At 45.9% G+C, this 21856-nt stretch overlaps 2 protein-coding genes across 37 annotated transcripts in view; one reads left to right on the forward strand and one right to left on the reverse strand.

The window, feature by feature from the left end:
• Nrdc (nardilysin convertase) overlaps positions 1-9483 on the forward strand; it is a 62992-nt gene extending 53509 nt beyond the window's left edge. For 5 of the 6 annotated variants that reach the window (XM_087660440.1, XM_087660437.1, XM_087660441.1 and 2 more), the window contains 11 exons: positions 1753-1880; positions 2705-2867; positions 4099-4130; positions 4325-4463; positions 6000-6047; positions 6322-6374; positions 6681-6764; positions 7661-7751; positions 7954-8070; positions 8777-8866; positions 8942-9483. In XM_087660440.1, coding sequence (XP_087516566.1) covers positions 1753-1880; positions 2705-2867; positions 4099-4130; positions 4325-4463; positions 6000-6047; positions 6322-6374; positions 6681-6764; positions 7661-7751; positions 7954-8070; positions 8777-8866; positions 8942-9136 — 1140 coding nt within the window. In that variant the 3' untranslated portion in view covers positions 9137-9483. 6 annotated transcript variants of the gene reach the window in all.
• Positions 9484-9677: 194 nt separating this feature from the next.
• Positions 9678-21856, reverse strand: part of Osbpl9 (oxysterol binding protein-like 9) — a 142762-nt gene continuing 130583 nt past the window's right edge. For all 31 annotated transcript variants that reach the window (XM_087548211.1, XM_087548203.1, XM_087548201.1 and 28 more), the window contains 12 exon segments: positions 20723-20835; positions 20495-20613; positions 19612-19697; positions 16258-16429; positions 14789-14873; positions 13974-14084; positions 13707-13770; positions 13469-13609; positions 12375-12453; positions 11228-11319; positions 10508-10643; positions 9678-10347 (listed from right to left, as the gene is read on the reverse strand). In XM_087548211.1, coding sequence (XP_087404337.1) covers positions 10273-10347; positions 10508-10643; positions 11228-11319; positions 12375-12453; positions 13469-13609; positions 13707-13770; positions 13974-14084; positions 14789-14873; positions 16258-16429; positions 19612-19697; positions 20495-20613; positions 20723-20747 — 1185 coding nt within the window. In that variant the 5' untranslated portion in view covers positions 20748-20835 and the 3' untranslated portion in view covers positions 9678-10272.

The raw sequence follows: 21856 nt of genomic DNA on the forward strand, positions 1-21856 counted from the left end.
AGATTTTCTTCTTCCTGTATGACATTCTTTTCCCTGGCTCTCAAGGAGGTAACAAACTCCAAGACTCTCTAGCTGAGAGAAAAGAACAAAGACCCAGAGGAGTCACTTGATCACTTGTTTACTGAATCCCCCTCTGTTAAACAGCAGGAAGTCAGTGGTTTCTGGCCTCTGAGTAGTGGAGGGTTAAGAAAGATAAATATTATAAAATAAGCAACATTTTAGGCCTGCCAAAATTTAGTTTTGCCCCTAAAAATCGCCATGGCTGCTTTGCAGAGAGAACTGGTGAGCAGGCAGGCGGCCAGCCTGTGCGTGCAGCTGCTGGCAGGCATAGAAACGCAGCCTGTGCTCTAGGTGTATCTAACTTCCTTTTGTTGTTTCTCTGAAGCTCACACTGGCGTTTAGGTTTGGTTTGAGGTTATTGGTCATAAAAGAGCAATAAACAATTTAAGGAAGGACATTAATACTTTTGGAACTGGATTCATATTAAAAAAAATCCATAGGAAAGAACCTGGCAGAATCCAGCCCTGTGCTGGCAGAGAAACTCTGAAGAAAGTCTTCCCCTTACACTTTTACCTCCGTCTGCACTGTGCAGGAGGTGTTGACTTTGGTCCACCTTCAAATGGAGCTTCGAGATTCAAACAGATTAAATCCCAGAATACAATAGATGGTGTTTGGGAAGTAAGTTTAGAAAGTTGTTTAAAAATATAATCCTGGGCTGGAGAGGTGGCTCAGTGGTTAAGAGCACTGACTGCTCTTCCAGAGGTCCTGAGTTCAATTCCCAGCAACAACATGGTGGCTCACAACCATCTGTGATGGGATCCGATGCCCTCTTCTAGTGTGTCTGAAGACAGCTACAGTGTACTCACATACATGAAATAAATAAATCTTAATATATATATATCTTAGAAAATTGATGTTCTTCATTTTGAGGCTTACCTCACCTTAATACTTAAAAATAATACAGAATATATTTATAGAAAACTAAAAACTAGTTTACAGAGTATAGATGTAAGCTTCCTAAAACAGCTTGAAAATTAAATATGACATTGTAGAATAAATAATGCGTCTTGGCTCAGTTCTTGAATGGCAGGGTTGGTCAGTGTTAGGAGTGACTTAATTGGTGGTTGAGCCAGTAGCCTTTTCCCTTTTGAAGCAGGTATTACCCTCCAGAAATGGTTAGAAACAAGTACTCGAGTTACATGTTGGGATAAAACAATAAATGCCTAGAGATAGGAAACAGCTTAAGTTCTATCTAAAGAAAATTGAAAAGCTTCACATTGTGGGTTAAGACTGTTTTTTGTTTGCTTGTTTGTTTTTTGCTTTGTTTTGTTTTGTTCTGTTTGAGTTAGGGACCCACTGTGTAGCTGTGGGTGTCCTGGAACTCACTATGTAGACCACAGTGTAGACAAACTGGTTCCCAACTCAGAGATCTGCCTCCCTCTTTCTCCTGAGTGCTGGGATTAACCACAACGCCTGATTTGGAGAAGACAATTAAATATTTATTACTGCGTTCAGAATTCATGTGCAGATATAATTCCCTCCCAGGTAAAGGCCCATGCAAGGGTGCTTTGGAAGGGAATGAGGACAACTGAAGACAGGGCTTCAACCTTGAGCAGCTTTGCGGTTTGGCCTCTAGGGATTGAGGCCTGAGCCCTTCGCTCGGGTCCTCTGCAGTGCTGTCCCTCCCTGGCCCTGGGACTGAGGTTTGGTGTTGTCTCACACTCTGTTGCTTAAAGTACGTTTCCCCTCCAGCTGCTCTTCCAGCTCATCATTGACTACCTGACTGAGTTCAGCTCCACGCCCGCTGTCTTCACCATGATAACTGAGCAGCTGAAGAAGACCTACTTCAACATCCTCATCAAGCCTGAGACTCTGGCCAAGTAGGTGTACACGAGGGCCCCTCGGGGAGGTGTGTGCGTTCACGTGTCAGTGCCTCAGCCTCCACTGCTGCGAACTTAATTAACGTTCCAGAAGAGCACAGAGCGAGGAAAAGCATAGACGTCTGTGACGTGGACCCTGGGTTAATAGCAACCTTCATGGGCATTTTTGTATGAATCACAAGAAGATGCCTATGGGGCACTGTGTCAGCTTATAAAGAACTTTTTGGGAAGGGCAGAAAAGGCTTCTGTGAGTAGAGACAGCCCTTTGACACTGTGGCTTTAAGCCCTTCTTGATTTCTTTGTAGGGTGTCTGTAAATGGTTGTCAAACAGCCTGACCTTAAACACAGACCCTGCTTTAATTTCAAGAAATTGAATTATAGATACTAGGAACTCGAGGAATACAGTACTATTCAGAAGGTGGTTTGGAGATGGACGGTGAAGTTAGTCTGATAATGAGCTAGGGCCGTTACCCAGAGTGTAAGTCACTGTAATCAGACTGTACAGTTAGTGTCCAGTAATACAAACTAGTGACATTTCTAACAAGAATAGCAATAATTTAAAATCTGTGGACAGTTAGTTAAATTTGACTCACTTAGCAATTTATGTGAAATATGTCACTTTATGTCTGAGATAGGTGTGTCATACTGGTGATCGCACCCATTTAAAACTCTGTATGCAGTTCTCATCCCTGTTTTGACTTTTCTCCATCTTAAGTTATGGTGGGAATCACCTGTCTTTGGAGACTTCTACAGCATCATGACCTAAAATTTTTCTTAGGATACATTTCTTGGAACTTTTTCTTTTTTAAATGTCCTTTTTACAGAGATGTGCGGCTTTTAATTCTGGAATATTCCCGCTGGTCTATGATTGACAAGTACCGAGCTTTGATGGATGGCCTTTCCCTTGAGTCTCTGCTAAACTTTGTCAAGGATTTTAAATCCCAACTCTTTGTTGAGGGCCTGGTGCAAGGGAATGTCACCAGCACGGTGAGTGGCTGCTCTTACGGTAGGCGGGTGGAATCAGATTATCCCTCCCTAAATGCTGTGGTGGGTTAGTATCCCACATTCTGGTGGGAGTTCCCAGCCCAGTGCTGAACACCTTACTTCCTCTGAGGACGACTGTGATTGAGTGATGGGCTTGTTTTTAATTTGGTTTTGGTTAAATTTTCTGAAGATCCTATATGGCAACTGTAATGTCGACATTACGAGAGAGAGAGAAAGTCTATACACACAGCCAGCACCCACATGCCGAGCCTGGCCAAGCTAAGAAATGAAGTCTGGTTCCACTGATTTTTGTTTATCTAAAGAAGTCAGAGTGACAGAAATGGTAGCTAGGTAGTTTCCAGGGCCGGGGGCTGGAAGGGAGAAAAAAGAAAGTTGTTTAGTGATCAATAGTTCTGATTTTACAAGATGATTTAAAAAAAAAAAGTCTCACAAGTGTGACTTTTATACTTTAAACTTTTTGTACTTTTAAAACTGGCAAAATGATAAGCTATGTTATATGAAAATGTTGAAGCCTGAATCTAATGTGATAAATGAAAAGGAGTGCTTTGGTGACAAGTACGAAGACGACACCCAGATGTCCAGGGGACTGAGTAAGGCGTGGAGGGACTAGGGGGTCTGTGCTGGGGTGGCCTTTTGCTAGAGTATATAAGTGGCCACCTTTAAACTGTGTCTTCTGTTCTCTCCTTTCTTTCTGTGGAGAATAGAACCACAAAACCAGTCTTGGTTTCTGTTCTACCCACACAAGCCCTTCAGAGTATCAATAGCAAGAAAAGTAGGACTAGCAAGCTGTCTGTGTCAGACACAGTGGGAGGACCAGGCAGGACTTTGGACTAAGCACATACTGTTGTGAAGTAGGCACAGAAGACATTACTCCAGAGTTGAGCTTACCTTCACTCAGTATCTTGTCTGCAGAACAGAAGGGATGTAGTAAGTCCCAGTGCTGTTCTGTTACTGATCTCTGCAGGCTGTGTCTGTCCGCTGGCCCAGACTTGCATGACCTAGCTAGAGAAGCCCCCGGGAACGTGCCAGGGCAAACCTGCCAGGCAGAGGGCTGCTTGGTCAGTGTTTGATGAGCATAACTGGCTCAATGAGAGCACTTCCAGCATTTAGGTGACAGACTGTTGTCTCAATGCTGTCCAAAGTGCTGCCCGGAATTAGAAAATTGCAATTATCAAGGTCTGAGGTATGTATTTGCTCCTCTTTTATCTTTTAGGAATCGATGGATTTCCTAAGATACGTTGTTGAGTAAGTATTAGTTTGACTTTTCTCTTTGAGGTTTCTGTGCCCTTCCCAGAAAGAAGCACTAAGCAGTAGCTCAGCTAACTGTTACTTAGCTCGTCTCAGACCTTCCCAGGGAGCTGAAGGCCGGGTTCATCGGTTGGGGCTGGGGGGAGCACAGGGTCTGCCTCTGCCTCTGCCTCACGCTGAGTGTCCTGCAGCAAGCTGAACTTCGTGCCCCTGGAGCGGGAGATGCCCGTGCAGTTCCAGGTGGTGGAGCTGCCGAGCGGCCACCACCTGTGCAAAGTCAGAGCCCTGAATAAGGGGGACGCCAACTCTGAAGTCACTGTGTACTACCAGGTGAGCTTGCCTCTCACTAGACTGTGATGGCAGTTCCTATGTGTCCCCTACAGAGCCCAAGCAGGGACAACTTGGAAAGAATTGAGAGTAAATGCAGCTAAGCAGTCAGCATAGAATAACCAGAATGACCACCAAAGAGAAAATTCTCACCTGCTTTCAGTGGGATGGAAATCCAAGGCAGAGTTCTTTATTCTTTGGGACTCAGATCTCCTGTTTTGTGTGTTCTTTCCACAGTAGAGGGGCGAGGAGGTCTGTAAACGAGTGCTTTTCAGCAGCCCTCCATCAGCTCAGCTTGCTTTTTAGTCCTTGGTTGATCCCACTCACTTCTGATTTGTGAACATCCTCTCTAAACCTGTCCTGTCCAGCCAGTGGTCTAGCCTTTGGGTAACATGGCCTCATTTACTTTTTTGACTTTTTTTTTTTCCTTTCCTTTTTTTTTTTCCGGAGCTGGGGACCGAACCCAGGGCCTTGCGCTTGCTAGGCAAGCGCTCTACCACTGAGCTAAATCCCCAGCCCCCTTTTTTGACTTTTTATTATGTTGCTGATCCTCCCTCTGAGTATTCGCTTTCCCCTTTGTCGTGCGTGCGTGTGTGCCTGTGTCTTATCTGCATGTAGAAGTCAGAAATTAACCTTCAGCGCCATCCCTCAGTGCCATCCATCTCCCTACCCTATCCTTTTTTCGTAAAAAAAAAAAAAAAAGACAAGGCAAGACTGGTGGCCAATGAGCCCAAGGGTGACAAGTACAAGCCCCCATACCAAAATTCATTTTACAAAGCATTTATTTTAGTGTTTTGTCTGCATGTATGCCTGGCACCTGCAGAGGCTAGAAAGGGGTGCTGGATCCTTGGAACTGGAGTTACAGATGTTTGTGAGTCACCATTCAGGTGCTGGGAATTCAATCCAGCCCCAACCCCAGCCTTTCTTTTTTTTTTTTTTTTTTTGGAGCTGGGGACCGAACCCAGGGCCTTGCGCTTCCTAGGTAAGCGCTCTACCACTGAGCTAAATCCCCAGCCCCAACCCCAGCCTTTCTTAAATGTGGCTTCTGGGACTAAGCTCGGCCCCTTGTGTTTGTAAGGCAGGCACCTGACCATGTGAGCCATCTTCCCAGTCATTCCTCCTCTCCACATCCTGTCTCTCTCTGATGTTTGGCCTCCATTCACTGTATTCTGAGTTAATGTGTACTTATTCTTTAGGCTTCTTGGGTACTTTCAAAGTACTCGTTTTGTACTGTTTAAGAAACAGATTCAGACCTTCCACAATCCCCATTTCTTGCTGTCCTCCTTAGGGCCTTGAACTACAGGTATTTGTTTTCCATGTATCCTGCGCCTTGCAGGCAGGAGCTGTTGGGTTGTCTATCTAGAAGTCTACACTAGGGCCAATAATACAAATGTTCCAGCGGAATTCCTGCTCTCAGGTTCTCCGGCTGGTGGGAAGGTGGGTAGTAAACAGAAATGTGGGGGCAAGAAGAGAGGGCTTGAGAGGCCAAGATGGTAAACCCTGTAAGCCATTGCTTGTCTGATCTCATCTCCCCTTCAGTCAGGTACAAGGAGTCTGAGAGAATACACGCTCATGGAGCTGCTTGTGGTAAGTACCAAGGTGGGTGCAGGAGCTCCTGGTCTACCATGAGGCCCAGCTTTATGCCTAAGGGTTGTGGACCTGTGGTAGTCAGGAACTTGTTATTGGAAGGTCAGGTGGCTATTCATTTTCATCCAAGATGAGCAGTCAGGGTCCTGGACCATTTAGGAGAAAGGCTTATATGGGAGGCTGGATTTTGGAAGTATATAGAACACTTTAGGGTAAGAAAATTAAGGTTTCTCTTTCTGAGTGTTGGGCTGATGGAAAGTATGGTGAATTACAGATGCACATGGAGGAGCCCTGCTTTGACTTCCTTCGAACCAAGCAGACCCTTGGGTAAGAACACAGAGGGCCTGGGGCTCCCCTGCATGCAGCTCACCAGACTTTGGCCCTCCCATACCTTGCCGTGCCCGTGTCAGCACTTCTGCAGTTTGTGTGTTGGACAATGATGTTTTCAGTTTGTTCAGACATCTGCATGACCAGAAGTTAGCCAGTTCAGCCACGGGTGGCACCTGTACTTGCCTATCACAAGCAGCTACACGTTTGTGTGCCATTTGGGACTTCCAAAGAGCCAGAAGCCCTTCGCCCTTCAGTGCCTCTTTGGACCGGAATGAGCTGTGTAACTCCTCTGTCTGGCTTTAGGTACCACGTCTACCCGACCTGTAGGAACACATCTGGCATTCTAGGATTTTCTGTAACTGTTGGGACTCAGGCAACCAAATACAAGTAAGATAGTAAATGGGTCCGCCCCTGTTCTTCTAGACTGTGGGGGTAGAGGTGGGGTACTACAGGTGCTTCCCTGAATCCTGTACAACTGTGGTCAGCCATGGTCTCCTTTGTTTAGTTGGAAGGGTGGGATGGGTAATAAATAGCCCATCTAGGATCAAGCAGAGGCGTTCTTATAGACCACTCTGCAGGGGTTACCAATGTTTGTTCAGGAGACTAGAGAAAAAGGATGTTGGACTGACAGTGTAGCTCTTCACTGAATGCACAAAGCCAGGCCTGAGAGCTTTGTCTTGCAATCCCAGCAATTGGGAGGCAGTCAGGGGAATAAGGAAGTCAAGGCCAGCCCAGGCTACGTGACAGTCTTAAGCTCCAAAACAACCAGATGGCTCAGTAGTTAGGAGTACTTGCTTCTATCACCCACATGGCAGCTCACAACTGTGTATACCTCTCAGAAATCCAATGCCGCCTTCTGAACTCTGTGGTCACCAGACAGACATGGGAACAAAATACACATATAAATATACCTTAAAAAACCAAACACAGGGGTTGGGGATTTAGCTCAGTGTCTACCAAGCAAGCTCAGGGCCCTGGGTTCAGTCCCCAGCTCCGAAAAAAAAGAAAATAAGAAAAAACAAAAAACAAACAAACAAACAAACAAACAAACAAAAAAAACCAAACACAAACCCTCTAACTGAGGTGTGAGGCCTTGAGTTTTAGGTGTGGCATGGCCCAGCTGGCTGTCACTGTATCACTGTGAGGATACTAGGAAAGGAGGCTGAAGGTTGAGGGACAGTTCTTCCTCATTTCCTTTGCTCTCCTAGCTTAGGGTAGAAAACCTTCAGCCTTTATACCTGAGGGAGGCTGAACTCCTTTGGCTTCTACCCAAACTGTTTCAGCTCTGAAACTGTTGACAAGAAGATAGAAGAATTTCTTTCCAGCTTTGAGGAGAAGATTGAGAACCTCACAGAGGATGCATTCAATACTCAGGTGACTATTGCCCAATCTCTGTAAGCCTTCAGGATACCAGATAGTCAATACCATGCTTACACAATGGCCAGGGTGTTCACATCCTAGTGCGTCTAACCAAATGTCCTCTAAACACCCCCAACACAGGCACACACTGGCAGGTCTCTCCCAAGCTATTTGCTCTGAATTGGTGTGATATCATGGCTGAACATGTTTTTGACAGGTCACAGCTCTGATCAAGTTGAAAGAGTGTGAGGACACCCACCTCGGGGAGGAGGTGGACAGGAACTGGAATGAAGTGGTGACACAGCAGTATCTCTTTGACCGCCTTGCCCATGAGGTAATGATTTCTCAGACCAAGGCAGTCCTGAAGGACTGGGCAAGGCCTCTGGCTGGACTTTTGCTCTAAGGCTCAGACGGTGTTATGTGGAGGAGAAACCTAGGCCATGTGTCCTGGTTTGTCTTTTTCTTGAATCCTTAGTTTTCAGTCACTACAGCTTCCCCCTGGGTAGTAGCTACACAAGGTGCTAACCTTTGCCGCTGCACGGATCAGCTCCACCAGAGCAGCTCCGCGCTGAGGGTTGCTGAGGTTTTGTGGGGCTCATTCATGGAGCTCTGCTGAAGAGTAGAGAGCCCATACTCTTACAGCGTTCCTCAGGTATTTTGGCAACTTCTAGCTGAAATCTAAAATAAAACCAGCATGAGAGCACTTTGGTCTTCTCGTCCAGGCAACCAATGTGCAGTGCATGTCACATTCTGAGGGGCCATCCAGCTGACCTCATTCAACAGTTGCTGGAGTAAGCAGTGGCCCTGTGACGTGGGATGCTAGGGTTTCTGGCTCCAGCTGTGGTGCTGTGTACAGTTGCCAGAGGTGCAAAGGCCGGTCACTAGGCATCTTTGTCCACAGAAACGATAGGCACCCTACACGGGTAGGGGCAGGCTGAGACTGGCCCAGATAACTTAGATGCTGGGGGTGGAGGGTGGACGTCTGCCTACGGTGATGCTCTCACACCTATGCTCTCTCCCGCCTTCTCCTCCTCGGCCAGATTGAAGCGCTGAAGTCTTTCTCAAAGTCAGACCTGGTCAGTTGGTTCAAGGCTCACAGAGGACCTGGGAGTAAAATGCTCAGCGTTCATGTGAGTATGGCCAACCACTTGGAGTCCTGCTCACATTAGCTGGCGAGTGTCTCACCTGCATCTCTGGCCTTCCAGGTTGTTGGATATGGGAAGTATGAACTGGAAGAGGACGGCGCTCCCGTTTGTGAGGATCCGAATTCTCGTGAAGGGATGCAGCTAATCTACCTGCCACCCTCTCCTCTCCTGGCAGAGTCCACCACCCCCATTACTGACATCAGGGCCTTCACAGCGACGCTCAGCCTCTTCCCCTACCATAAGATAGTCAAATAAACTGCAGTCTCACTGGCCTGAAGCAACTTGTATTAAAGACATCTGTGTGCGTTTTATGGAGTTACACCACTGCCTTAGGGCGTCCACTGGAGTTTTGTGATGGCAACCTAGGAATTGACTCACCTTTCCTCTACAAGACTAACCCAGGGTTACTGCACTAGATGGCAATGAGCTGGTAGGCAAGTGTGACCCAAACACGTACGTCAGCAACGTGGGGGCCCTGGCCTGTGTCCTCTGAGAACCCAGTTTCTGTGTGCCTATATGTAATTATTTGTTATAGCACCAAACTGCCCTGGTTTTGCTTTTTAATGTATTTTAAAATAAACACAGTTGTGTATTTCCCTTCAGATCAAGCCATCTGCCGTAGCCTTTTGGGGATGGGATGGGAGGAAGTGTGGTCCTCTAGCCTGTAAGGTGGTGAGGCATTCATTCCAAGGCGAGCTGCACGTACAGGGGAGATGAGGTCTTGAGTGGGGAAAGCCTTAGTCGAGGTTGCCAGATTGGTTTCCAAGCTTAGGTATAAAACAATGAAAGAAGCATATTTTTAAAAAGGTTGGAAAATTATTTTATGAAGCTTTAAGAAGCATTGCATATAATTATACTTCAGGTTTAGATACAATCTAATCATAGTTCAATTCTAAAAGAAAGGTCATAGGTGGGACCATGAGATTCCCTAACACTTGATTCTCATACATTGCACTGATTTTCTAAACAACTCTGAGGAAACAGTATGTACAGGTGGGCGTTCTTGTGAAAAACTGCCAGCTATTGTGTGTTTGTATCTAGAACTCAAGATTATATGAACTAGGAGATGAGGATTTAGGCCTGAACAGCAGAACTGGAGGACTGGAGCAGAGACCTGGGACTCTGTAAATATTTTTCAAAGCATGGGACCTGGAAAAGGAGGAGACATCATGTTTCGAAACCTGAAGTTTTTCTCAGGCCTGAAGTCAAAATTGTAACTGCCACAGAGGAGAAAAGGGAAGCGCTTTCCACTTTAATTGTTCATCTGTGTCAAGTCCAGTATCCCTGAGATAGGAACCACCGCATTAAGAAGGAAGTGACAAGTTCTCCTGAAGATCGATTGTTGCTTAGTTACGCCTACTGCCCTGGTCACCCGGTGAACTCGGTTCAGCTTAATGCTTCACAGTACCAAGACGCTTCAGTAAAGGTTCATCGTAAACCCAGCATTCTCCATCTTCGTGAAAGAGCTACAAAAGGAAGAGAGGACTGGGTTAGGCAGTGCAGTCTGATTCCATGCCATGCCCTTTCCAGTTAGGTAGGCAGGAACCCAGGAACCCGAGGTCCCCGCTGCATCCTTCACTGGCATGGCCCAGTCACTCAAACCAGAGCAGCAGAGGCACCACTTACCCTCGTCTCCCACTGAATTTCCTTCTCCTTCCGTTCTCGCGCTTCTGCTCTTTGTCTCTCTTCAAGTCTGTGCTTTGCTTCCGTTGCTGCATCAATGTCTCTGATTTTTAAATTGAAAGTGACATCCTTCCAAAGGCTGGAATAGAAAGGACGGGAGAAGCCCGTGAGCTGGAGGAGGCAAGCCTATGGTGCAGTGTGCAGTGTAGCTGAGCCCTCCAAAGCTGAGCCCTCCAAAGCTGCGAATGGTGCCAGAGCAGTAAAGACCATGGAAACGGGCTCTGAAGAGCCCACTGCTAATGGTCAACAGAGGAAGCATGAGAGGACAACAGACCAGCTACATACAACCTCGGGAGCTAAGACTTCTCTAGGGAGGCAATTTATTTCTTGGGCTTTAACTATAAATTGAAAGGGTTTGATGAGGAAATCTAAAATTATTCATTTCAGAAAAAGTCTCAGTTTAAGAATGTGATCTTAAAAGGGTCAAGAGGTCAACAGTAGGGACTTAAAAGGCAAAAGGAATGGTGTCTTCTCAACAGGGAAAGATAGAAATCAGTAAACTTGCCTTTGGTTACAAAGCTCTTAAATTCCGGTATTGACTAGGGACCCAGGCACTGGAGTTCAGTTGGCACTGGTTTTTAATGCTCTGTCTCCCAAACCCACCTGTACCCCGTCTACACAAGCAAGAAGCACATGGCAGCTGCTCTAGTCAGGGTTCCTTACCTTCGGGACTCATACTCGTTCTGATCTTCCAACTTCCTCACTTTTTTCTTGATTATAGGCAACTTCTTGGTGTCTACAAAGACAGTATTTTCCTAGACAAGAGGCAGAATGGTGCTTTATGATTCAGTGCACTGGAGTCACCTTCAGGAGACTTAACACTTAAATCCCACACAGCTCAGCACAGTGAGTTCCATATGCAACCTAAGTCTAAGATAATTCTTCAGTTCAGAGGCTCAGTTCAACCAACAGGCAGATTCAGCATGGCTGTGTGTTCGCTACATGCTCCAGATATACTCTCTTCATCATGTTAAGTGGCCTCTGAAGGTGAGTTGTAAATCCTCTCTGCACTCCAATTCCCTAGCTTTCCCTGTCAATCCATACACCTGACTTAATAGAAACACAGAGTGTATATAAATCCAAATTCCTTCAAGGCAGGACAGTCCTACTCTCTATCCCGGAGGCAAAGCCAGTCAAACTTTATTACTCATTAACCTGAGTGTATAAACACAAGTTAGCATTTTGTGCTGGTTAATTTCATGTCAACTTGACACAGGTTACAGTCACCTGAGGAGGGAAATGTCTACATAAGATCCAGCTGTGGAGCATTTTCTTTATTACTAATTAATGAGAGGAGGGGGAACACACAAGCCCGCTGCAGGTAGAGCCATCCCTGGGCTGATGGTCCTGGGCTCTGTAAGAAAGCAGGCTGAGCGAGCCAGTAAGCAGCACCCCTCGATGGCCTCCAGGTTCAGCCCTGTTTGAGTTTCCGCTTTCACTGCTTTCTATGACGAACTGTCATACGAAGTGTGAGTGAAATAAACCTTTTCTTCCCTAAGTTGCTTTTGGTCATGTTGTTTAATCACAGCAATAGTTAACCCTAATACACATCTCATCTCATAAGTCTTTTGATAACAGATCAAACATTTACCAGGTGACTGCTAAGCACTGCTTCAAATAAATTCTCCACTGTCTAGAGAACAGGAGAAAGTAAAGGTCATTTTGCTATGTGTATTGTAGGGAAGTGGGTGGGGAAGGAGGGAAAGCTCACCCTGACGAGATGCGAGCTGCTCTTGGTTAACGTTCCAGACAAAGGGACACTAAACTATATACAGTGAAGCTTAGGCAAATGGCCAACGCCAGTTCTTACCCCGGTTGCATATTTTGCATACATGATGCCATTCCATTCCCCTTCAATTGAGCAGAAGGATTTCTTGTCATTTGGAGAACTAAACAGAAAAGAAACAACTTATCTTAGTCTCAAGCTGGGAACTATTCTACTCAAGCAGGTGGTCAGTACGACCTGGGCAAGCAACTGTGAGTGTGGTGAAAAGTAGCCGAGCAGATCCTAAAGGTCAAACGCACTTCACAGTCAGACACTGGCTTTCCCATCATTCCTCACTCAGGGCAGTGTTCTCTAGAGGATCTGTGCTGTTTGGTAATGTACTGAACACAAATACCATATAAAAGAATCCATCTGTCTTCTATAAATTATGTCAAAGCTCAAAGATATGCTCCAAACATTTTTTGGAACAGGCCTAACCATGTCTTCCTTTTGACCACCCTGCTAGTACATCACTGTCTTTCGAAGAACAGCACAATATTAACTGTGCACTAGGCCCATTCTTTCTGAATGTAATAGCAATCTTCAGTTCAGGGCCCACACTGCTCACTTTTTTTGTTTGTTTGTTTGTTTGGCAGCTGATTCTTTTATTCAGATTAAATCATTCTGGAAAACTGATTAGCCAACCATTCAAGCATTACTCCACTGGAACAGTTTCAGGTCAGAGAAAAAGCCACAGGGCACAACAGGACAGACACCTTTTGCAGGCAGTTTCTGAATCCACAAACTCCTGTTACTCAGACACACAGCTACTACCCAGGTCCTGTCCTGGCAGATACCTATCTATGAGATGTTTACTGTTTTTCCCTAGCAAAGGAACAGAAAAATGAGGGACTTGTGAAGGTCTGCAGATACTATATTGGAGGGCACGGTTCAAACAAGAAGGTTGGAGTCCATGGTGCAGTACTCCAGAGCTCTCAGCAGCAGAGGTGGGCGACCACCCTTGAGGGTTCTGGGCCCAGGGTGTAGGTCTCCTTTTGACAAGAGATTTTAGAAAGAAACTGACACCTAAGATGGAGACTCGCTCACGAAGTCAGTTGATGGTTACTTCCTAACAGAAGCTCAAGAGAGGAAAGTACTTCAGAAAGTAGAACACTGAGGCAGAAAAACAAAATACCTACAAAATCTCTGCAGTAATTCTGTGCTTCTTGCCGCCATAGAACGGCTTGGTGTGGAAGACGATATTTGCACTGTAGCCAGTTTTGGAGCAGTTAATACTGCATTCTCCTCCTAATTCCACCCAGGGCACTGTCAAGATAGACCTGCAAGATCAAGGTTCTCAGGTAAGACTGGCAGCTAGGAAAGGAAGGAAGGGCGTGGCTTAAGAATACCAAGGTTCCGCTGATGCAGTCTACTTGCCTTCCATAGCCATTGGGGAACGTGAGGATGTAGTGCTCACCATACTCCAGACACGAGACACAGCCTGTGGAGGGAAGGACAGCCTGTTAGGGCAGTGGCCGGCTACCCGTTGATGGGTGTGGAGCTCCAGTCAGTTTACGGGATGCAGTATATACCCACCTACTCCCGCCTCCAAATGCATATGTTCACATGTAATTGTGACACCAGCCTCATTTTCAGGGAACATTTTTCCTTGAGTGTCTAGTACATGCTAGAATCCACACTTACCCTGACCTATGTTGTGTACCCCAATTGACATCCCAAGGAATTTTGATTTAGTCCAGATATGAGCATTGAATTGTATCTTCTTGTTAAAACACTCAGCATAAAAGGCTGAAACTGAAAAGAAAGTGTCTTCTTAGTCACTGCTCCAAACTCACTGCTCCACAGAAAATCCTTCTCACAGAAAAGCGCCTCAAATCATGTTAGGTGTGTATGCTTTTACCCTCTTCCCAAAGTCAGTACCGAGAGCAATGGGCAGGAGGCCATGGCACTGCAGCAGGTTTAAAATATAAAGGGTCACCCGCACCGTTCCCAAGGGGCTCAAGAGCCCCTCCCCTCAGCCTGCAAACCCCCCCCCCCTCAAATATCTCTACTCTTCCTTGTTTCTTGAGACAAGGTCTACTATATAGCCCTGGTTGTCTTGGCACTCCCTATGTAAATGGTACTGGTCTCAAACTCCCAGAGATCCTCCTGCCTCTGCCTCCCCAGTGCTGAGACTAAAGGTGCACACCACTACTGCCCGGCTCAGTATTTCCACTCTTAATTACACTGAACAAAAATGTTGAGGATATGTATCTCCCCACCATGTCTGCAATACACTGTGCAAAAACTGCAAACCAATGGTCTCCAAGTTGCCATGGGTAAGGTGGCTAAGTGTTAGTGCCCAACCCATTCACTCTATGCCGTCGGTGATGCTGAGTCACTGTGATTAGTTTCCAGTTCAGGTAACAGAAGCACAGCACTCAAGTGACAAGTCACTTCCCCTGGCTGCCACACACTGACAGTTTGAGACTGAGGGTTGTAGAAAACCTGTAACTTACTGGGCGGATGATGGGAAACTTGCTCAGCCACAAATGTTACACTGTTCTTAGACACCCAGGGAACCGGCCCTTCTGAAACGAGCTCCTGGAAGCAATTGCAACATCAATTTAAAAACTGTTTGACTAAGCAGGACGAAGCAGAATCTAGTAAGCAGCATCCCTGTTCTCTCCTGGACACACATACATTTCCATTACAGCACTTAACTGCTGCCAGTTAGGGATTTGTAGTTTCCCTGACTACACTAGAATTCTTGAAGGCTTCATGTACCTAATGTGAGAGAGGCTATAAAGCCAGGCCTGGCACAGCTATCCCTTGTATGCCCCAAACATCGTGCTTCTGTTTTCAGTAAGGACTGCATATTAATATGTTTCTTGGAAATAAGATACAGGGAGTCACATTTTCTGCAAGATTATTATGGGTCAGGCAATATGGACTGGAGACTTCTCCATTTTTGTGCCTAGAGGTCTATCTAGATCCTTTGTTGTTGGTCTCTATCTGCAAAACAACTCTTAAATAGAGCCCCAGACCAAGGAGATGTTCAACAGGTAAAGACACTTGCCACTGGAACCTGATCCATCCCTTATACTCAAGTAAAAGTGGAGAGGACCCACCAAGTTGTCTGCTGCCCCCCACAACTGCCACACACCAATAAATAAATAAACATGAATATCAGAGCTCTAGTCAGTCTTTTCTAGCTGCCTGTCCTCTTATACAACCCCGTCCTGAGCATCTAAGTACACCAAACTCCATCAGACTCCTCTAGCAAGTGCCATCCTCAAGTATCACTCGGAAAGAAAGCTCCATTCACACGCCCCAGAGTTTCAGTTCATCTTTCCTTTGCTGCTGCTGCTGCTGCTGCATGGGTACACGGACACATCTCTGTCTCCTTCCTGAGCCTCACCGCTCACCTGTCTACTCCACCTCCCAAACTCAGCTGGCAACAGCAGCTTCTTTCTAGAATAAAACCTCTAAGCATTCTGGTTCCAAATTTAGTTTTTATAAAAATCATTACAATGATCTTTTTTCAAAGCAAAACTGAGACCCCAATAAGCCACAAATGTACCATTACGGTGTACAAGGCTGTCACAATCTGACTTATTGCCCATCCCAAGTCAAACAGCTTCTCTTTCACCTTCCCACCGCTTACAGAAAACGCTCACCAACAATATTCTCTACACAGTGAACGTCTGAGAGATTACTGCCTTCATCTTTATTGGATCTTGATAAAGTGAATCTTAAATTATTTCCCAGTGTGAAATAACTGAAAACTGTTAACGCTGGGCCACCCAGAAGGCTCAATTGGTTAAGTTGTCTGCTGCCAAGTCTAAGGACCCGAGGCAGCTCCCATGACCAGCACAGAAGTGCCTCCTAAGTGCAGTCCTCTGACCACACGTTTGGGGCACATACTCATCCACAGCCACAGAGATAAACACACACACAACACACATGGGGGGGGGGGGAGACTCACTGCATTCTCTTCAGTATCATTCGGCAACGTCCAGTGGCACTGAAAGATCTCACCCAAAATAGGATTGTACGGCTTTTTGGCCACTGATCCTCTCCTTCCTGCATGGAAGGCCGAGAGGTACCATTTCACAACCTGAACCATCCGATCCCTGGGGTCCTTCTGATCACTAATGCTGGAAGAGACAAGGACAAACGTGACGGTCCACTTTTTGGCAGGATGCACACCGAGCCACACAGACCATATTGTGGATACCAATTCAAGTTGACACCAGGCACAATATATATAACTAACGCACTCACCTCACTGTTTGGTTAGAAGACTCTAGCAGGTTTTTATATCCATTTAGCTAACTGTCACCCAATCAGAACACAGTATCGCCCTCATCCCCAGCACCCTCTGCACACTACACGCCCTCCTGAGGCAAACGCTGTAGCTAGTTTCTGGGCCACATCTTTGTTTGTTCCAGAACTTCATGTAAGTCATGTGCTGCTTCACTCACAGAGAGACTTTCTACATCCCAAACTGCCAACCAATGATCTAATCACTGCTTGGTTTCCAGAGAGGTTTAGTCTGTGGCCACACTGGCTTTCAGTTGGATTCTGTCTGGTTATTCTGAGTATGAGATCATAGGTGGTTTTTGCTACCACACCTGGCTAGTTTAATTCTTTTATGGCCAAAAACCATTATAATAATTATTTTTAACTTGTTCAGATATTCTCTAGGCTGGTTTTCTTTGTACATTTTATTATTTTATATTTTATGAACTGGTGGTTTGCTTGCATGTATGTGCACCACATGCATGCCCGGTGCCAGTGGAGGCCAAAAGAGGGTGTTAGATCCACGGGAACAGAGCTAAGGATGACTAAACTACAGATGTCTGGGTACCAAACCTGGAAGAGCAGCCAGTGTTCTCAACCACAGAGATCTCTCCAGCCCTTACTGATTTCTTAGGATAGCTCTCCAGTCAACTCTGGAAGGACCGACAACTTTCTTCTCCTTTGGTTATTCTTGTTTAGTTTGGTAAGGGATGGGTGCTAACCATCATGTGAGGGTTTCACACAGGCTAGGGGATCACCTGACTACTGAGCTACACTCCGGGCCTGCTGCATGTATCTTGAGGCTGTATGTGTGAGTATATATGCACACATATATACAAAATGAAAGAATGAATTTATCAAGAAAAATATGTATAATATATATGTATTTCTTCTTGATAAATTCATTCTTTTATCATTATAAATTGTCGCTGGTTATATTTATTTGTTTGTTCTGAGACAGGGTCTCATTCTTTAGCCCAGGTTGGCTTGGTGCTTACTGTGTATGCTGGTTGGTCTCTAACTCACAGCAGTGCTCTTGCCTCTGCCTCCCAAATGCTGGGGCTACAGGACATTCATCTTCTCTGTCCCTTTGACACTAAAGTAGTTACAGCAACTGTGCTGTGCTCAGTGCTTTACACAGTATGGCGGATTGGGTAAGAATGCCCCAACGGGCCCATCTGCTTGGAAGCCCAGTCCCTCGTCGACGGCTGTTGGGAAGAATCAGGATGCTTGCTTGCTGGAGGAGGGTGTGTCACTGGGGGTGGGCTTGGAGCTTTCAAAAGCCCACAGTAGGCCCAGTCTCTACCTGTGTCTGTCTCTCTCTCTCTGCCCATAGATTAGGATGTAAAGCTCTTAGCTACTCCTCCATCAACGATGGCTGCCTGCCATGATGATAATAATAATGGAATAACCCTCTGAAACTGCAGGCAAGCATCCACTTCATGAGTTGCCTTGGCCATGGTGACTCTTCACCACAACAAAACAGAGACTAAGACATACGGTAATTTCCGCCCCCCCCTTTGAGGTGTTTATGTGTGTGGTGTATACAGACAAGTATGCAGACATATGAACCTAGGAAGGAGTAGTCTTACAGGTCAGGGGAGGATGTCAGGTGTCCTTCTCCACTACTCTCTGCCTAATCCTTGAGATCAAGTCCTAAGCAGAACTGGATATAGGCTAGCAGCCAGCAAGCCCTGAGGACAACTCCCTTCTCCGTCCCCACTGCACCAGGGCTAAGGTACAGGTGAGTGTGCCCTGTTCTTGAACCAGGGCCTTATGGGTATGCAGCAAGTACTCTTCCTCACTAATCAATGTCCTCAGCCCTTGGAGTGTGGTAGTGTTATTATAATTTTTATTGTTTGCAATATTAGAGATCAAGAAAGCCAGGAAGGGTCCTATACTTGTTGGGTACACATGCTACTACTGAGCAACATCTTCAATCCTAGCCTTTTAGTTTTAAGCAAGCAGAATTCAAATGGCACAGTGATACGTGTTGCTTTTTAGTTTTTAATCTAGTTCAACAACTGCTGTCTTCTCTGACAGAGGATGTGTCCTACCTACATTTGGAGGTCACTGACACCAACCAGTCAACTGGGATTGTCTTCTACCTGTCTCCTTTGTCCTTGACTCATTATTTACTCTTTCTTCCTTTTCTGGAGTTAATCATGCATTTCTAGTATTCCATTTTATCTGATTTATTCATGTTTTAGTTGTACTCTTAAATTCTAAAGTGGCTCCTCTGAGGCAAACAAACTTTAATTCCCATAAATAAAAGATACTGTCATGATCACCTGATACATTGACAGCAATACCAATGGATCCCATATGTCAGTTATGTCTTAGATTTATCACTACCATAGATTTTTAACATTTCTGCACTTTAAGAACTGGTTCCACAGTTCTCTAACAGGCCACTCTGGCTCCTCCCCTTCTGTGGTTAGCTAGTATGTCCCTCTACACAAAACCTCAATGATGTGCACGTTGCTTTGGGAAGCTTTAGTTCTCCCAAAGGATGTAGTCAGAGAGCATGGACTTCCATATTTCCTGCCAACAACGTTTGCCTGCTGCTAGTGAAGAGTGATGAGGCCCTGCCAACCTCTCTCTGGTGTGGTTTCTTTGCCTGGGCACGCAGCTCAGACCACAGGCTTTACGTTATAGCTCATGATTCAGTCTGCAATTGGACTTTCAAACTTTTCCTTTCTTCAGGTTGGACTGTTTCTTTCTACCTGCCAAGTGATAGGTGCGTTAGAAAGGTTTGGTGAGCAAGAAGAAGGGGATTTCAGGTGAGTTCACAGCCTTGCCCTTTGAAATGCTAGTTGCCTGCCTATATTAATAGACAGACTTTAAATGAGTTCCGTAGATGACAGACTTGATGTCCTACTAATCCCTCTGCCACACAACCTAAGCAGCGTGTCCTCAGAAGATTCAATATCCAAACCCTTGAGAGGACACGGAGGGTCCAGCTGTGCTACCTGCACAAAAAGCTACGGAGCAGCACCATCTTTAAAGATTAAACCCACTATGCACAGTCAGTTACCTCACGAACAGGTCGGGATGTGCGAAAAAGTCTGCATACATTTCTAACAGAGATCTTCTCTCGAGAATAAATGTTGGAAGAACTACCTGTAAGACAGATGTTTGACTCCTGAGACCCAGATTCCACACTTCTGGAAGCCCTCATCCGTCCCATTCACACCCACCACAGGCCCCAGCTACAGAACCACTTCCCGAGGTGTCCCAGATCAGAACGCCACTGCCTGCCAAGCAGGTGCGGAACTTAGAGGGGCTCTAAACGCCTCCATGTTCCTCCGCGCAAACCTCTGCTGTCCCTAGGACACTAGCACTTATATCTTAGATGAAATATGACAAATATCACACAAAACATAAGTACTCTGGGGTCCAGTTGAGGGAATTTGCTCTGTTTGGGGAACCAGGAAGAAGACAGCTAAGAACCAATTTATCAAGTTGCTTCTTAGAGGACAGTAAGGCTGTAGTAGAGGTGACACAGAAAATAAGACGTGAAGGAGTTGGAGGGAAACAACAGACCCCTCCCCTAGAAGGAAACACAAAGCCAGAGTGTGACAAGTACTCGCCTAGATTAGTATGGATCCTATCAGACTCCAAAGTTTTCATATTAAATAGATATATTCATGCTGGAGGGCATGAATCTAAAGGTGGTGAGGTTGGCGAGGATTTCTCACTGCAAATCAATCTCAGTTCTTAATCCATATAGCCCACCCACTGTCACCTCTGAGAACTACCTTTCACTCACCCACAGACATGCTCGATCGCTCATCTCAAACTTCACACTACACAGGAGACAAGCGAAGCCCACGCAGATCCCTGCTCATTTGTGACCAGTCACCCACCCACTCAGCCCACATGTGCGGCAGAGGGAGCGCAGCGCTGGTTCTCCTTACCTTTGTGAGGTCCATGCCGAGCCTGACCTGGGATAAGAGGTGCATGATAACGCTCTTGTGCTCCTCCACTGACCCTGCCTCCCCATCTTCATCTCTGTCGTCATGGGAGTCAAAAAGATCTGCAACGGAGACGGAGATGCTCATCTTAGACAGGCTCGGGATTGGCTGGGGTGCCCTGTCAGTAGTGCATACATTTCTACGGAAACAAAGTTCTCAGAGGGTCCTCACCAGCATCGCTTGTGCCATTGGACATGGAGGAATTCAGTGACTCTGTGGTGTCTGGGCGTTTTAAGCTATTTCCAGAGCTGCTGTGTGTCAGGACTGAGGCAGATCCAGAAGAACTGAATTTAAAAAAAAAGAACAACAACAATAAACAGTGAAACAGGTCAGCTTTTTTAGCAAAAGAGAGCAACATGGAAGGCAGGTGTCGATGCACAGTTACTGGAAATCAGTCAGTCCACCGAGAGACGGCAGAAACAGCCAACTTCTATAAGCAGCTGCCCACATGCACCCCACACTGAACCTGCACTGAGTACAGAGTGAGCTCAAATGAGCCCGGCTGAGGGCGGTGGTGGAGGCCGGCCGGTCTCTGCCTCTACACCCGAATCTGAAACCCGAGTTTACTTCCTCATTTCTCTGTGCACATGGAGACTGGCCAGTGACTGGCAATTTCTTCAAAATGGCAACAGTCCAAGCTGGGGGCCTCGGATCACACCTATGACCGCCAGCATTTGGGATGCAGAGGCAGGAGAACTGCTTTAAGTTTGAGGCCAGCCTAAGTTACAAGAGTGTGACTCTGCAAAAATCAAATCAGCAATGTAATCCACTGGAAGTCTTGGGTTCCTGTCTTTATTTTCTGAGATCCTGAGCAAAGTCCATAGAGGATTAATACTTTTTCTCAATATTTAAAAAGTAAATTTGAAATAACAACATTTTAAAGTATAATACTTTTACAAACACATTTATGGCAATTTACAGGCATAGAACTGTCTTTAAGAGCAGGTTATGGTAAAAAGATGACTTTATAAACAGGTTTAAGAAGGTCTAAAATGAGCCTCCTCTAAAAATCATCACTATCTACCAGAAGAGCCCACATGTAAATCCAATTAGCAAAGGGCACGCTGGCACAAAGGGCACGCTGGCACAAAGGGCATGCTGGCACGGGCCTTTAGTCCCTAAACTTGGGAGGCAGAGGCAGGCATTCTCTGTGAGTCTCAGGCCATTGAGTGTACACTGAGATGAATCCCTGGCCAGCTAGGGCTATAGAATAAGACCTTGTCTCAAAAATTTCTCATCATAGAGATGGAATACCAAGTCGTTTTACAAATCTGTGAACAATGTATCGCCTCTGGTGAAATATGT

Source organism: Rattus norvegicus, chromosome 5 (assembly GCF_021556685.1).
Source record: "Rattus norvegicus strain SHRSP/BbbUtx chromosome 5, alternate assembly SHRSP_T2T, whole genome shotgun sequence".
Classification (NCBI taxonomy): domain Eukaryota; kingdom Metazoa; phylum Chordata; class Mammalia; order Rodentia; family Muridae; genus Rattus; species Rattus norvegicus.